A 15247-nucleotide genomic window follows, 5' to 3' on the forward strand; every position below is an offset into this window, starting at 1 on the left:
GGGGTTTTTAGAATTGTCATGTATAAAACTGAAATTAGCTTTCTGAACAAGCTAGTGAAGTAAGTCATATAATGTTATTCAATTTCTAGTCTCTAGAAGTCCATGAAGTCAGACATAAAGCAAGTTAGAGTTCAATGCAAGTAAACACAGTGAGATCCCAGTGAAACCAGTAAAACCCAGCAACAATGATAGCTGATTGCCAGCAAGATTAAAGGATGTATACCATGTGCGGACTATGTTTTGGATCGCTTTCTCTCTTCTTAGTGTATGTTCTTTTACTGTGTATGTCAAATTTTGTGCACACGCCGCAAACCAATTTCCCTCCGAGGTAATAATGAAGTTAATCTCATAAGTGTGTCGTCATGTCAGCCGAAGAACGCGAACCAACAACTATAAACACACCTTAATCACTTCGTCTACTCATCAGTAAATGATTTTAATCTAAAAACTAATCAAACTTTATTCCAAATTGTTCCAGCTGGTCATAGATAACAGTTTCTATATCCTGTTCTAAGTTATTTGTTTTGCAGATTTCATTCAAACCTCTTTTCAAAACGACAGACGAATGAAATAAATGTATAATATCGTTAGAAATGCACACTGGTAGGTCATAAAAGGTGTGATCCAGACTCTTGGGGGCTTTGGTAATCAGTGAGTCAGCAGGTAGAAAATATGCAGTGCCTTAATCATTCCTGTATTAAAGGTTTATTACCAATAACAAGTTGTGCAACACATTCACATTTCAGTTTTACAAATTTTACAGCTGCCAGTGAGAGGATTTTCTATTGTGACATGACAATAACAGACTGTCTTATATGTTTTACTTTATGTAATGTGTTTCACTGCATATTCTGGATGTTTTTCTTTTTTATTTTCCTGCCATGAATTTCCACCATAAAGTCAGATTTTCACATTATATTGCGCAACACAATACAGCCGCTTGTTGCTGTGTTTGGATTAGGAGCATGTGTGTGTGTGTATGCATACGGGGGGTGTTTGGATATCTCTGTATTTATGTGTGTGTGTGTGTTTGTGTGTGTGTGTGGGTTTGGTGTTTTCTAATGTTATTTATCTGCTGTGATTTCAGTGTCTAGCCAGAACAGCCTCCAGCTATTTGTAATAGTCTTTATCCACGGTGGAACATTTGGCTCTGTTGCAAAATCTGATATTAACAGCCGTCTATCATTTTAACACACACACACAGAAACCCACAACAGCCAAGTTCACATACACACACACACACGTACACACACAGCGTATACACATGCTTAAATACACACAAGGAACAGATGCGTGGCAATATGGTGAGACTGTTGAATATTTACCGGGTATTTGTTATTTTCACATATTCCCCCTCAAGATGTGTACAACAGTACCCAATGATAAACAGCGGTTGATAAACAATAACTAACAAAGATAAACAACAATCAACAAGACAAACAACAATCAAAAAGACAAACACAGACAGAACAACAGTGTATACAGTTTGCTGAGGCGGTCTTCCAGAGCTCTGCGAACTAAAAAAATCACTTAAAAAAATCACATTAATAGAGAGCAATGACTTCTGGGAGAAGAGAGAGAGGAGACTATATTACTGTACTTACTGTTCAGAGCAAACACCCTGCATGTCACTGATATATATATATTATCATTACAAGGGCTGCAACTAATGACTTTTTTAATATAGATTAATCTGCCAGTTATTCTTCCGATTAATTAATGAATCATTTAGTGAAATGTAAAATATAAAACATAGTGGCAACGAGGTGGCGTTCACAGTTTCTAAGAAGTCATGCTGATGTCTTCAATTTACTTGTTTTGTCTGACTGAACAGTCCAAAACTTCAAACCTAGATATTCAATTTACTGTCATGTATGACAAAGAAAAACAACATATTGTCACATTTGAGTAGCTGGAACCAGGAAATTTTGGGCAATTTTGCTTGAAAAATGACTGAAACGATTGATTGATTATCAGAATAGTTGCTGATTCATTTTCTGTCGATCGATTAATCGATTAATCGTTACAGCTCAAATGATTACTGTTAGTCGAATTCAAATTTTCTAAAAGATATATCACTGACCATGAATATAAAACATACAATCATCTTTTCTCAACATTTGCTTTCATCTTAATCCGTACGTGAGTAAGAAGACAAACAGATGAGTAGAACATCAATTCATTTCTAGGAGACAGGGCTGGTATGTTCAGGTACATCATGGAAAAGCCTTTGCTGATCTTTATGTTGGAAATGTGAGATTTGTTCAAAAAGAAAAGAAAAGAAAAGAAAGCTTCAGAACATCTTACCACTTGAACAATATGCGGCTTCATCTTTTTCTTTAAATTGATCTGCTCAGAACGGCTCTTTTGTGGTTTTTAGTCCGCTTACTAAAAACAACATCCTAAGATCTAACGTCAGTCCTCTGTGCTTTCTGATCTGCTTTTCCTTTGTGCTTTCTCTGAGATAAAATTAGTTTTGTCCTTGCAATGTCCCAACAAAAACGTCCTAGATAGTCATGACCATTAAAAGGAAAGCATTTAAAGTATAGGTTCACATTTTTGATCGTATTACATTATGTTACAATACAAAGATGTTCATGTGTACATTGAAAGGGTCAGTGGTCGCTGACTATACTGACAATACTGGCCTCAAAGGATCCCCTCCTAAAGTGAATTCAATGTGATCCAATTCTTCAGCCATGTAGGCCAGTCAAATCAAATGGTTTTCTACCAAAGTTACAGTCTTTTTAGTATGAAATTCGCTCTTTGTGTAATTGTCCCTCTGCTGCAGATCAATAAGAAAACACTATAATAAGCTGTAGCAACAGTCTTTAGCAGACTTAGACAAATCAAGTTGGTATCTTCCAAAGTTATACAATATTTATACAACAACTCTCTGCTCTGACGGGGGGGGGGGGGGGGGGGGGGGGGGGCAAAAAGTTCCATCAGGACATCCTCACCAGCCACGTCATTATCACATCAGCTTGTCTCCCCCCCCCTAAAATTAGAGTACTGATTTCCAAAAGTCAACATCTGGGACAAAGTACTACATCAATTTGTAGAACATGACAATCTAACACAATACACAAAAACACACACACACACAGAATTTCAGATACATTATGGATCGTTCCCATAACCACGCTTGCTTGTTATTCAGCTTGCCTTCCCTCACTCCCTTTGTTCTCAATGATTTCCCTGTGTGTCTAATCAATAAGAGACAGAACAGAGCAGGGCAGGGCTGATTGTCCTTGTTGTACCACGGAAAAAGGAGGTGTTATATACATCCAAAAATCCAATCACAGGACGGCAATTTTTTATTTTTTTTAAAAGGACTCAAATGTGCTTTTGGTGCACTTGATTGGTGACGTTTGATATAGAAGTTTTCGAAAAAATATACAGCAATTTCTGCTTTGACCGGTAATAAGCTTCCCAGCAGGTCAACAGTCCTGGTATAAAACAGGCCTTATAAGATGTAGTGTAAGGATTTCGATCTCCATTTAACATCCCACTTGTAGAAGGCAAACAGTACTCTCTGGATTTCTCTAAAGACAGTACTACTAGTGGTGATCATAGTTGAAAGCGTGAAATGAATGAGGAGAAGGAGAGAGACAACAAAGGATGAAAACAAAGACTAAAGTTTTTTTTTTTTTTTTATTCCTGCCAAACTTGCGATCGATCCCTGTGTCAAGTTGACCTTACAGGCATATAAATCAGGCATTGTTCAAAAACCATCATGCATGCGAACCGCTATTCTTTAAGAGGGACTGTAGTGTGAAGAGAAGCTTTTCCCAAAGGCACGCTTCAAAGAGAATGTGAAATTTTAATGATTTCCAATTACTTTGACACGAGCCCCAACTTTTTAATCAAAAAACAGCTAGGGGCGGGCTAACTCTCTACTAGGTTTTTTTTTTTTTTTGGAGCTAATTAGGCGGTGTACTTTGCCATCCCATGCCACGCTCCTCCATCTGGCTGCTCACAGGAAAACCTGGTTAAATCAACTCGGCTCCGAGACTCCTTCAAAATGTGCGTGGGAAGTGGGCCTAATTCACATCACATTGTTGTTTCTAGTAGGCACTTGAGGACTGTAACCTCAATTAAAACGTAAATGTGAAGTGTACTTCTCTAATGTGAAGGTTCAAGACACTACGGATTATTTATTAGACCTCTTACTTTGGTCAATTTAAATATTCAAGGCGATGAGCGTGCCGTGTGCTTAGAATCTCATCATTTATTACCCTTCTTGCCAGTATTTTGCCAGAATAAAGTAAACGCTATGAAGATATTTTACATAAAAACAAGAAAATTAAGTAAATAAAGATATTTTATCACCCGAACATGAACTTAAGTTGTTTGGAAACCAGAGTTGAGTGAGCTGTAGGATGTGTGGATGAGGGCGGAGAGGGAAATGGAGACCACAGGGTGAATCATTTCCCCATCCCCTACTGCAAGGACTCATAAAATTTTACACTCTGTGATTGGGTTGAATTGGAAGTACCCTTAGGATCCAGGGCTATTAAGTCATATTAGTACTATAGTCATTTAGAGACCTACTACGCAGAAACATGTACAACAACTTGTGGTCCTCCATGGCTGTACGTTCATTAAAGACTAAAAGGTAGAAGGGTGAAGGAGATGATGTGGAAGAGATGGATGAAACAAAGGCAGAGCAGGAGCACAGTTCCCTCTAAATGACTTCATCTACTCGTGGAGGTCAGGCTTTCAGTTGCTAGGATGGAGAGATGGATGACAGAAAAGAGGCCGGAGCAAGATGCCCTCAATTTTGTTTAAAGCAGTGTCTCTCTGTCCCCCGGTGTTCAGGACTCAGAGCCCTCCTGGCGATCATTCTTGCTGTTTAATCAGCTGCTACCTTACACCTGAGACACCAGATGATAGCAATTAACAGCAATTACCTGCCAACTAAGAAAAATGAGCAGTACTCTTGGGGGGACTAGGATTGAAAACTGCTGGATTAAAGGACAGAACAAAGGGATGAAGACGGATCGCCGAAGCCACTTTCAGGAGCTGACCTCGCCGTGAATCTGGTTTAATCTGGATGGAGGGATGAATGCAAGGACAGATAACAAGAAAAAGTCCTGGGTTTGATCTCCCTATGCAAGACTTCTTGCTATCTTCCTATTTACAGGAGGTCCCAAGTTAAAAGAAACTGATATTTTCCTCCAACTAACAGCGCTAAAAAGGCAGAAGAAATGTGTGTAAGAATCATAATTAGGATTTCACCTCATTTTAATCTAGATATGTACAAATAGCATACAAATATATGAACATAACATCGAGCCATATTATCATTTTAAATGTAACTGACTCATATATTCATCTAATGTGTAAATCATGAGATGTGCTCACGGCAGTTCCTATTTAACAGACAACAGATTTCGAGTGGAAACTGGTGTGTATGTGTGAGTGTGTGTGTGTGTGAGTGTGTGTGTGTGTGTGTGAGAGATGGAGAGAGATTTTTTTTTTTTGGATAAACACTAATATTTGGCTCTCTACCAGAGGAAGTCAGAGTTCCTCTGCAGTCCTCTTTAACTTCCTCGGATGGAAGGATGGATGCTACACGGAAGTAAGATAAGATGCACTATTATTGATAAGAGTGATGCTGAAATAGCAAGGGATAGGGGGGGGGAGGGGCACGCGGCTCAAATCCTTCTCTGACGCCCTTGCCCTTGTGTTAGGGCTATCTCTCCCCAGGGAGCCTTGACCCCCAGGACTTGGATAGAGAATAAGGCACCGAGGGAAGGATGAGAGGATGAAGGAGTGGATAGAAATAGAGAGATATTGACTGTGCAGCAGCTTTGTTTCTCTCTGCTGTGGAGCCAAGCATCAGATGGAGTTAAGAGACCTGCAGTAACCCAATGTCCACTAGCTGTCAGTGGGGTGATGTTGACTCCTCAAACTTTTTGAGTCAGGTAATTGTTGATTGATTTTTGTCTCTCTGTCAAAGCAGTTCTCTTCCTTGCAGTTGTTTGTCTAGCGATGCCGCCCCTATGACGCAAGTAAAGACCGAAGTTCTCTACTCCGCCGCATTATGCTTGCTTTCTTGCTTATCGTTGTCAAGGCGACTGTTGTCCTGCAAACTCGTTCCTGTAGACTCCTTTTGTCTATATGTTTGTTATGCTCCATTTCATCTCATTTTTCTAAATACTGCTACGCTTTGTAGTTCATCTGCTGTTTTATTGTACTGCCCACTCAACACCTACTGTATATTTGCCCAGGAATACATTCCCTTCTTCTTCTTCTTAAGATATCTTCATTTTCTTTTTCCTCACTTCACTTCTTTGGAAGGTTTTACTTCTCTGGTTGAGGGAGATGTCAGATTGTTTTCTCATTTAATGGCGTCTTCAGTGATACAAATCTTTTATACATATTCTCACATTATTGTTATGTACAAATATTGTATTTTTTTTTTTGTTAGTGTTAGCTCCCTACAGAATAGATAACCACCTACATATCCTCAATCTTCATTAGCAGGAAGAGAAATATGTCTCCGCATTGCCCACACTGCTTGATAGACAAATGATCAGAGTAAAAAACACCACAGCAATATGAGCTTAACACCAAAGATGGACACAAAAAAGACAACATTGGGGATTAGGAGCGAGATACAGCAGAACTAAAATAGGATTTAAATAAATAGTGCGCATTATTACAGCACCATCAAGCCTGTCTGGCTGTTTGACTGTTAATCTAGTTTTCCAGCCACTCATCTGTCTATTTTGTATCCTTAGATTTTTTTTTTTTTATAGGTTGCTTGAAGTTCTTCTCTATTTACCTCAATCTCTGTCTACACCTTTGGCAGCTTGCTGTCAGTGTTTACTGAGTGATTTCAGGACTCATGTCACTCACTTTTCCACACAGATTATTAGTATTTTTTTTTTTTTTAAACACTGACACATTCTCCTCGTCTCGTCTCATCTCCAGTGAATTTCAATGTGACGTTCTTTTCTACCCCGTCTCTCTCTTTCTCCTAAACATTGGGGGTAAAAACTGACGTCCGCCCTAACGACAACGATAAGAATCGCAACAAATGAAGATGGGTGTTACCATCTCTTTAAAAATAGCCACATCCAAGTGAAATGATATGGGCAAACGAAGGTAAAAGATATGACAGGTGTCAAATGAGTGAAAAGGCAGAGGTGAAACGACTGAGATGAAATAATGTGGTATATTTAATAAACTACCAGTGTTAAATTGATTGAATATGGTCAATCAATCAATCAGAGTCATGAGTGGGTTATTATACGTCAGAAAGAAGGAAAAAAAAAGCAAAAGTGTTAGGAAATGACAGACTGTTCAAAAGCAAGAATTCTGAGAAAGCAAGAAACAGCAGAAAAAGGTTTTTTTTTCTGAGTTAAGGAGACTATAAATATTGAAGGAGGCCTGACATCGGAGGCTCACATCATATTAGACACACACACACACTCACATACAGTCATGGAAACACTCAGCAATCAAAGGCTATGCACTGCCTTGAAGATAACAGGCAAACTGTTACAAGGTCTATGTTTATGGCTTGATTTGTCCCTGACTTGGTCAAAATGCACCAGTTGTAGAAAGATGGTTTTTGGTCTTGGTTGATGTCACTTCGGGCTGAGTGATGTTTTGATTAAGTCTGTATGAAGACCAACAAGAGCGCTACGTGGAAAATAGTAGGTTCCTCATTCATTTAAATCAGACCACTGTGTTGGCCCGGCGGGAGATGTATGATTGTTGCAGAGCATTTGTTTCTGATAAGCCTTCAGCACTAAGACTCTACTAGTTTGTATTTCTTCCTTTCACTGCTACCCTGACACCTACTGTTGGTCTAAATGCAAAGTCTATCAAGTGTGACAGGCTTTGTTGAGGTTTGATACGTCTGGATGTATAGCGATGTGAATTTTCTACAATTACTTTGCTTATTCACCAAATTATTAAGTTATACTATCATTTCATTCTAAAGCAAGATGCTGTGCTTAAAGCAACATTTAGGGGAATGGCGGTGCAAAGAAACAAATGGCTAATATAAAGAAGAGAAGGCCCACAAAGGCTCAAAATGACATTCAAAATACAAAGTCATAATGTTATTGTCTTGCAAAAAATATAAATAAAAAATCTTAACTCAAAAACAGCTTAATTGCTTTGCCCGGGGCTTTGAACCACATGAAACAGAGAAGTCATGTCCACAGAACCACAGTGGGATGGCGTTGGATGCAAAAAACACCTGTAGTAAATACAAGTAAAGGTACTCCTTGTATCATAACTACATCTCATGATTATACTCAGCCAATGGAGTATGCTGAGTTGTTATGGAGATAGCTCAACTGTTATCACATTACACAAGTATGGAACTTTGGTCATGTGATAACAGGTGGGTTGTATATGTACAATAAACATACAATATGCATGCAAACATAAATTGATTGATGTTGAGCTATTGCACCTGTGCTGAGAGTTGAAGATGTGATGTGTACATATTGTTGTTGTGATCCATCATTTATTTCTGCCTACAACTACAAACCTACTCAGTGTGGAGGAGTGACTGCCCTGCTTTATTTTTTTTAGGTGTATTATCAAATCAGGTAAACAAAGTTCCTGTTTATGACACAGAAGACTGAACAGAGAGGCCAGAAGCGGTTGATCTTGTCACTGATACTGTAGGTGTTTTTAGTCGATATGCATTCCCAGTCAAATCATACACACTGTCAAAACATGATGTTTGATTTTAAGCAAAGTGTGGCTGATATGGATAACATCTTTACAGTATATGTTATGTCATATAACAAGACTGCAGTTGTGGTAAATCTTCTGGAAATGTCACACTAGATATGAAACTAAAACTGGTGATGCCTGTTTTTGCCGATTCATGGTCATACCCAAACCTAACCGAGACTGAGGATAACCTTCATAGACAATCTGCCTCAAATTTATGATTCTCAAAAATGTATATGCCTCACATTTTTATATGTTGGAATTTTTCTTGTCTACCTCAGGCTGCATCCTGACTGTTGCGGTTTATGTATTCATGCAGTCGACAACCCTTAAACATTCAGAAACTCCCACAACACAGCCAATTCTACAGCTGCTTCCTCCATTTTCAGTCTGTTTGTTGATGTTGTTGTCGACTGCCTATGTATCGTCAATCCCTGCTTCTTTTTTTCATGTTATTTAGTCAGTCACTGTCATGAATGCCTCTCTAAGATGTTGAACTGCACTGCTTTAAAAGATGCCAAGCACAGCAACTTTTTCCAAAGCGACCACTTTCTGTCTGCCTCCCGGCTGCTCCCCGTACACTCTAAAGTGGAAAAGCAGTTTTGAAAAAAAAAAGAAAAAAAAGAAGAAGCAGAACAGTGTGAGCACGGCTTACAGTGGTGATCACACCAGAATCTTAAAAACGTAAGGTGCAGCATTCCTGGAGTGTTCTCCGGAAAGCAGGCTGCTGAGCATTTTGTTGCTACTAGCATAACCCAGTTCAAGCACCGTGTGTTTTACATTCATGTTTCTTTAGCTTCAGTCACATCTACATCCACAGCGAGACTCTTGAAGCTTTTCAAACAACCAATACTGATAGAAATCTTCACCGCATCCGACTCTGGTCACTGTGACTGGCACGCTACAAGCCTGATTGTAGTTACTTCTACTTTGATTCACTCACAAAGAGGGAAATATAAAGTATGCAAATGTAAAATGTTCCCATGTATGTTTCTGTTAGATTTTGCTGTAGACTTTTTATGAGACTGAGGGATTGAAATGCAGGACTGGAGATGTTAGAGTCTTTAACTTGTCGAGTGCATGTTCCCCAGTTTCAACTTGCCCAAATATAACATGATGTTAAGTTGTCTTATCCAATCTTCCATCTACTCTTTTCAGTCTGTTGCATTTTTCATTTTGTCCCTGCATATAACAGCCGAACTCCTTACAAATGACTTAGAAATGTGCAGCAGTGAAATATCAAAAATTCATTCTTTAGCAGAGGTTATACAGCTACAACTGCTTTTATAGCCAATGACTGCAGTATGCAAGATGCAGACTGACTTGTGCAGCATCTTTTCTTGACCCATACTCTATCACGTAAAGTGTGTACTATCTATCTTTCTTTGTTTCCCTCTTTTCTCCCCCCCCCCTCCTCTCTCACTGTTAAACTGTAAGATAGATCATTAGCTTTAAATGGACTTCAATCCGCTCATTACATGTCCCATTTATCTTCAATGCATAACGCTCTACTTTTCATAACGAGACAGGAAAAGAGGGGAGGGACAGGCAAAACAAAGAGACGCGAATGCAGGAGGAACTAGACAGAATGAGAACGGGAACAAGAAAAGCGGATGTGTCAATAAGAGAGTTAGGAAGTGGAGAGATGAGGATGAAGATATGAGGAGAAAGAGAAAGAACGTTACAATGAGAAAGGGATTAAAACCTAGAGTGAATACCGCCTGTGAATTAGGAAAAAGAGAAGACAACCTTATTTTTACGTTGATAGCAGTGTGAACTATCTTTTCATATTTAATACACCTCAATAAAAAGCTGCAAAAAAAAAATCGTGCTAATAACGACTACGCTTCCGTCCGTTGTTTCTTTCCCTTCCATTAAACAGCTAATGAGTGACGACGAAGAGGAGGACGAATTTGAAGCATGTAATCGCCTTTTTATCAGTATTATTTTTCTGTGGTTTTCATTAACCCTGCGGTAGGTGATGCAGTGTAGAGGTCGGTGCAATGTGTATAAGTGTGTGTGTGTGTGTGTGTGTGTGTGTGTGTGTGTGTGTGTGTCACTTCCTGCTTGAATATGTGGGGGGGATAAGTGGTTTCACTTTATTCATGGCATATGTGCATATGTTAAACAGCCTTTTAATCCATCAATTCCGTGTGAGGGTGTGTGTGTGTTTAACTTATTGTACTTGTTTTAAACAGTGAATTTGTTTGTTCTGTGTGTGAACAGATGTGTTTACGTGGATGTATTTTGTGAGCATACATGACTGAATGTGTGTGCATATATCCGTGCTACAAAGTGGTGACAGTTTTATTTTTGATGACATAGTAAATGCAGGCAAAATAGATGCATCAAGTGTTTTTTTTTTTTTAACAAGAGTTACATGTCACTCCACAGAGGTGTTAATGACCTCAAAATGTGTTCAAACTGATAAAAACAGCCCAAATGTAAGGATTGTCTGTGTTGAATTTATAACACCAGTCACTGGAGTGCTTCCTTTTCTCCTCCTTCATCTCAGGACTTCACCGCAGGTTTCATCGCCTGGCTTATCTGCACTGACCTGTCTATTGACCCAATGTTCTCACTCCTCCTTCCACCTGTTTTTTTTTTTTCCCATCCCCACCTACTCCTATACCTCTCTCTATCACTTCTCTGTTTCCTTCAACTAATCTAACTCCTTCTAGTTCACCCGCTCCTTGAAATACCTTCCCCCTCTTGTCTCCTTTGATCCCTCAGCATGCATGGGGTCCTATTTCCTCTACATCTTGTTTTATGTTGCTTTCAATCATTCTTTTTATCTCTCTCTCTGACCGTATATCACATACATCTGTGTCAAGTCATTTCGGTTTTGCTCTACTTCTGAACCCGTTTTATGTCTGACACACTTGGAATTTGGCTGAATTTAAGAGGAGCTACCAGGTTTAGTCTAACTTTTCATACTTTTGTTGAACTTTCAGATGAGACTCAGACTCTTCATTGAGCCGGCTGCATATAAACATGGAGACAAGCTTTAAGGAAGTATGTTCCATTTGTGCATGTATTCATACTTCCTTGAACACACTAGCCTTGGTTCAGGTTGTACTTTCTAAGACAAACAACTATTTGTCTGAGCATCAACTTGAGCAGGCAATTTACTCCATTCAATAAAGTGAAAATAACATCAACTTCAAGTGGGATTCTATTAAAATAGCCTGTAAATGTTTGAGAGAAGAGGAGGCCATCGATGACGCTGCTGCCAAGCTTGATACAAGCTGATTAAATAAGACTGAAGGAAATAAATTAAATGCTTAAGAAGAGTATGAGACGACCACCATTGTTTCACATTCCTCACATTTATGAATTCATAATGCCCAGCATTTCATGTGGCATTATCAGCCTGTCGGAATGTCTTCTCACCAGTTTCTTTTTTTAAAGCGATTAAATGGACTGTTTTAGTTGGTTAACTCTTTCAGTTCATTTGAACCTCCCCATATTTTCCACTCGTCTCAAAAGAAAGGCTCTGTTGCCATTTTGCACACCCTGAATGCTTTTGTATTTTTGCCGTATTCCATTATCTGCTGCTACGACTCAATCTCCCTGCAGGAGCCAGTTCGATTTAATCTATTCTTCTATGCACTAACGTCCATCCCCTCCTTGTGAAGTCCTTCCCTCTGTCACCCTCCTCTGCCCTCTGTTCTCTTTTTCTTCTATTCCTTTCTCCTTTTGATTACCCCTCTTCATCACCCCTATCCTCCCCCTTCTTCCCTTTCTATGTGCTACTTTCTAATCTCAATGTCTTCTTCATCTCTCAGGTCATTTCTTTCTCTCCCTTCCTTCTCTACTCTCTTCCCTTGTACAGAGTATAGCGAGCGTCTTGGTTTCCACCGAGCCTTATCGCTTTCTTCGTCTTCGTCTGTCTCTCTCGCTCACTGTCTCGATTGCGTTTTTTTCTGCCCGGCCAAATGCCACTTTGGATAAATCCTGTCTGACACAACCCAAATGAGACAGAGGCATGGAAGACATATGCCCATGAAAGACACCCAAAACACACAGTAGAGGGGACAAGTAGAAGATACACAAACATAAACATAATAAAGTGGAACCAGCAGTTGGAGCTGTTGTTATTGTCAACAGCATTAGGCCACACTGAGCTGGGGGTAGCCTCCTTCATTCATCACACATTTATTGTTCAGCTTTGATGAGGAGCTGCCTGTGATCACAAGAACTCCCCATCACAGTTTATCTCTTTCTAAAATTCGTAAATCTAAAAGAACAAATATGTGATTCGTATTGAACTTGCAAGCTAAAAAGGTGATAAACTCTCTTCCATGAATTAAAAAGGTGATAAACTGAGCTAGTATGTGTGTATCTTGCACTACATGTGTTCAAGTGCATGTATCAGTAGAAAAGTCCCCTCAGTAACAGTTTGACCCTTGTACGCTGTAGCCTGGAGGGCTTTTGTTTCCTCTGTCAGGTCTTTCAGGCTGCCAATCAGCAGCGCACCTCTCTCTGCAGTGAGCTGAGTACAAGTAATGAGCTCATTGTACCACAGGACCGGCTAGTTAACCAACTCAGCAGCTAATGCTTTTTACATAACAATGCTTTTTTTTTTTTGTTATTTGTGGTGTTACTATTTTAGTAATTATTCAGGAGAACATACACTTCATAAATATTCTACCACAACTAAAATATTAACAACAAGAAGAATTTGTAAATTGGACTAATGTGCCAGACCCCCCATCATAGACACAAACATGCATATAAACACAAAAAATCACTCAGAATACATACTTTAGGTCCTGGAAGGGTTCTGCCCTCACATGTGATGTTTCTACAGAATGGCTGAACACCACACCTTCATTCCCTGGAGACAGAGAGAGAGAGAGAGAGAGAGAGAGAGAGAGAGAGAGAGAGAGAGAGAGAGAGAGAGAGAGAGAGAGAGAGAGAGAGAGGATGAAAGGAAAGGAAGAGAGAAAAAAAACATCTTTAGTGTGAAACAGCACAATATTGCATCATCTCTTTCTTCTTCGACCTGTGGCAGACACTTCAAATGCATGACACACAGTGCCCAGATCAGCCATGTGTCCTGTGAATTATGTTCAAATACAACTGATATGAAGTAGCAATATATACATCTATTGATATAACATAGCACTGATGTCATGAGTAGTACATGGGAAAAATAAAAATGTGGGGGTTGGGGGTAGTGGAGCACCCAGAGTTTCACTTTGAAACTTTTTGAATATTCAGCCTTTTCATAATATGAATAAAGTGGTTTACTTTACCTTAGCCATCTATTTTTACTGATTCTGTATGCTCATTATGTCATCCAGTTGGTATCCCCCCCCAAAAAAATAAAAACCCAAATGTAAAACTGCTACTTATGAACAGACAAAACATAAAATATAATCCAGTATTTAACCCCCCATGTCCAGCAAGCACCTCTGCTTTAGTCTGCTGCCCTGAACAGATGCTTGGGGGAAGCACTGGTCACTGGTCCTGCTGAGACTGAACTCAACATGCTGGAAGCCCAGCACTGCTACAAATCTAATATTGTACAAGGCTGCTTTGCCCATTGATAGGCAAATACATAACAAAAAGATATTGTTTGACTCTGTATGAAACTTCAACACATCCCAAGTTTCATTCAATGAGGTCCTTGAGGGAAGGATGAGGACCACATCTCTAATAAGGTGCAGTTGAACCTCAAAAGGGCCTAAACTTGAAGGGTACTGTTATATTTTTCTGTTGAAGCACCATTTTCTGAGCTTTATTCTAAGGCCCATTGAACACCACACAAGTGTTTTTATGCGACTGTCAAAAGACAGAAAACGAAAAGAAAAACTGCTCTCAGTTCTCTCAACAATGGTGGAAATGGCAGTTGAAGGTGGATCTTTGTGTGCTGCTATGGGTGATTGCTAGTTTATACAATGTTTCTAACTTTGTCAACCGTAGCTCGTTCTAGCCTCTGACTGTGTTACTTCTGGTATCATTGCTATATTTACAATTGGCAGAGACATTGTGCACTCTGTTGGGTGGCAAATGTCCTGGCACACAATACCCATCAAGTGATTTCAAAGCAGAGCTAGTACACCGGAACCGACACACTTCACACCGGGGTTTGTTTATATTCTCACGCATAGAAATCAAGCATAAGCCCGCTAGTATCACACCTCACTTGCTGCCATGGCACTTTTTTTTTTCATTGGCTCATTCACGTAAATCAATGTGTGGAAAGTTACAGCTTCAATTTAAAACATTATCTATCTACAAATCTAAAAGAAAAATAACAGTAGCATAGGGTTACTGAGTTGAATGGATATGTTTCCGCTGCTCACTCTCTCTTCTCTCACCTCCATCAAACAGTAAATGACAGCAACAATCGCCTCTAGACCTTCACCCCTCCACCTCTCCTTTCATCCTCTGCCCGCCCATTCTTTCAGACTGCCTCTAATGGACAAATCTCCCCAATTACCCAGGGTGGTGTTGTGTGTGTGTGTGTGTATGTACACATGTGCTTGGTTTGTATAGTTCACCTTGAATGGATTTGTGTGTTTGTGTA

At 39.5% G+C, this 15247-nt stretch overlaps 1 protein-coding gene across 5 annotated transcripts in view; it reads right to left on the reverse strand.

Annotated features, from left to right (window-relative positions):
* LOC137176234 (zeta-sarcoglycan) overlaps positions 1 to 15247 on the reverse strand; it is a 366313-nt gene that overhangs the window by 33965 nt on the left and 317101 nt on the right. For all 5 annotated transcript variants that reach the window (XM_067582401.1, XM_067582435.1, XM_067582409.1 and 2 more), the window contains one exon: positions 13477 to 13549. In XM_067582401.1, the coding sequence (XP_067438502.1) occupies positions 13477 to 13549 (73 nt within the window). The remainder of the gene's footprint in view (positions 1 to 13476; positions 13550 to 15247) is intronic.

Source organism: Thunnus thynnus, chromosome 3, assembly GCF_963924715.1.
Source record: "Thunnus thynnus chromosome 3, fThuThy2.1, whole genome shotgun sequence".
Taxonomy (NCBI): Eukaryota; Metazoa; Chordata; class Actinopteri; order Scombriformes; family Scombridae; genus Thunnus; species Thunnus thynnus.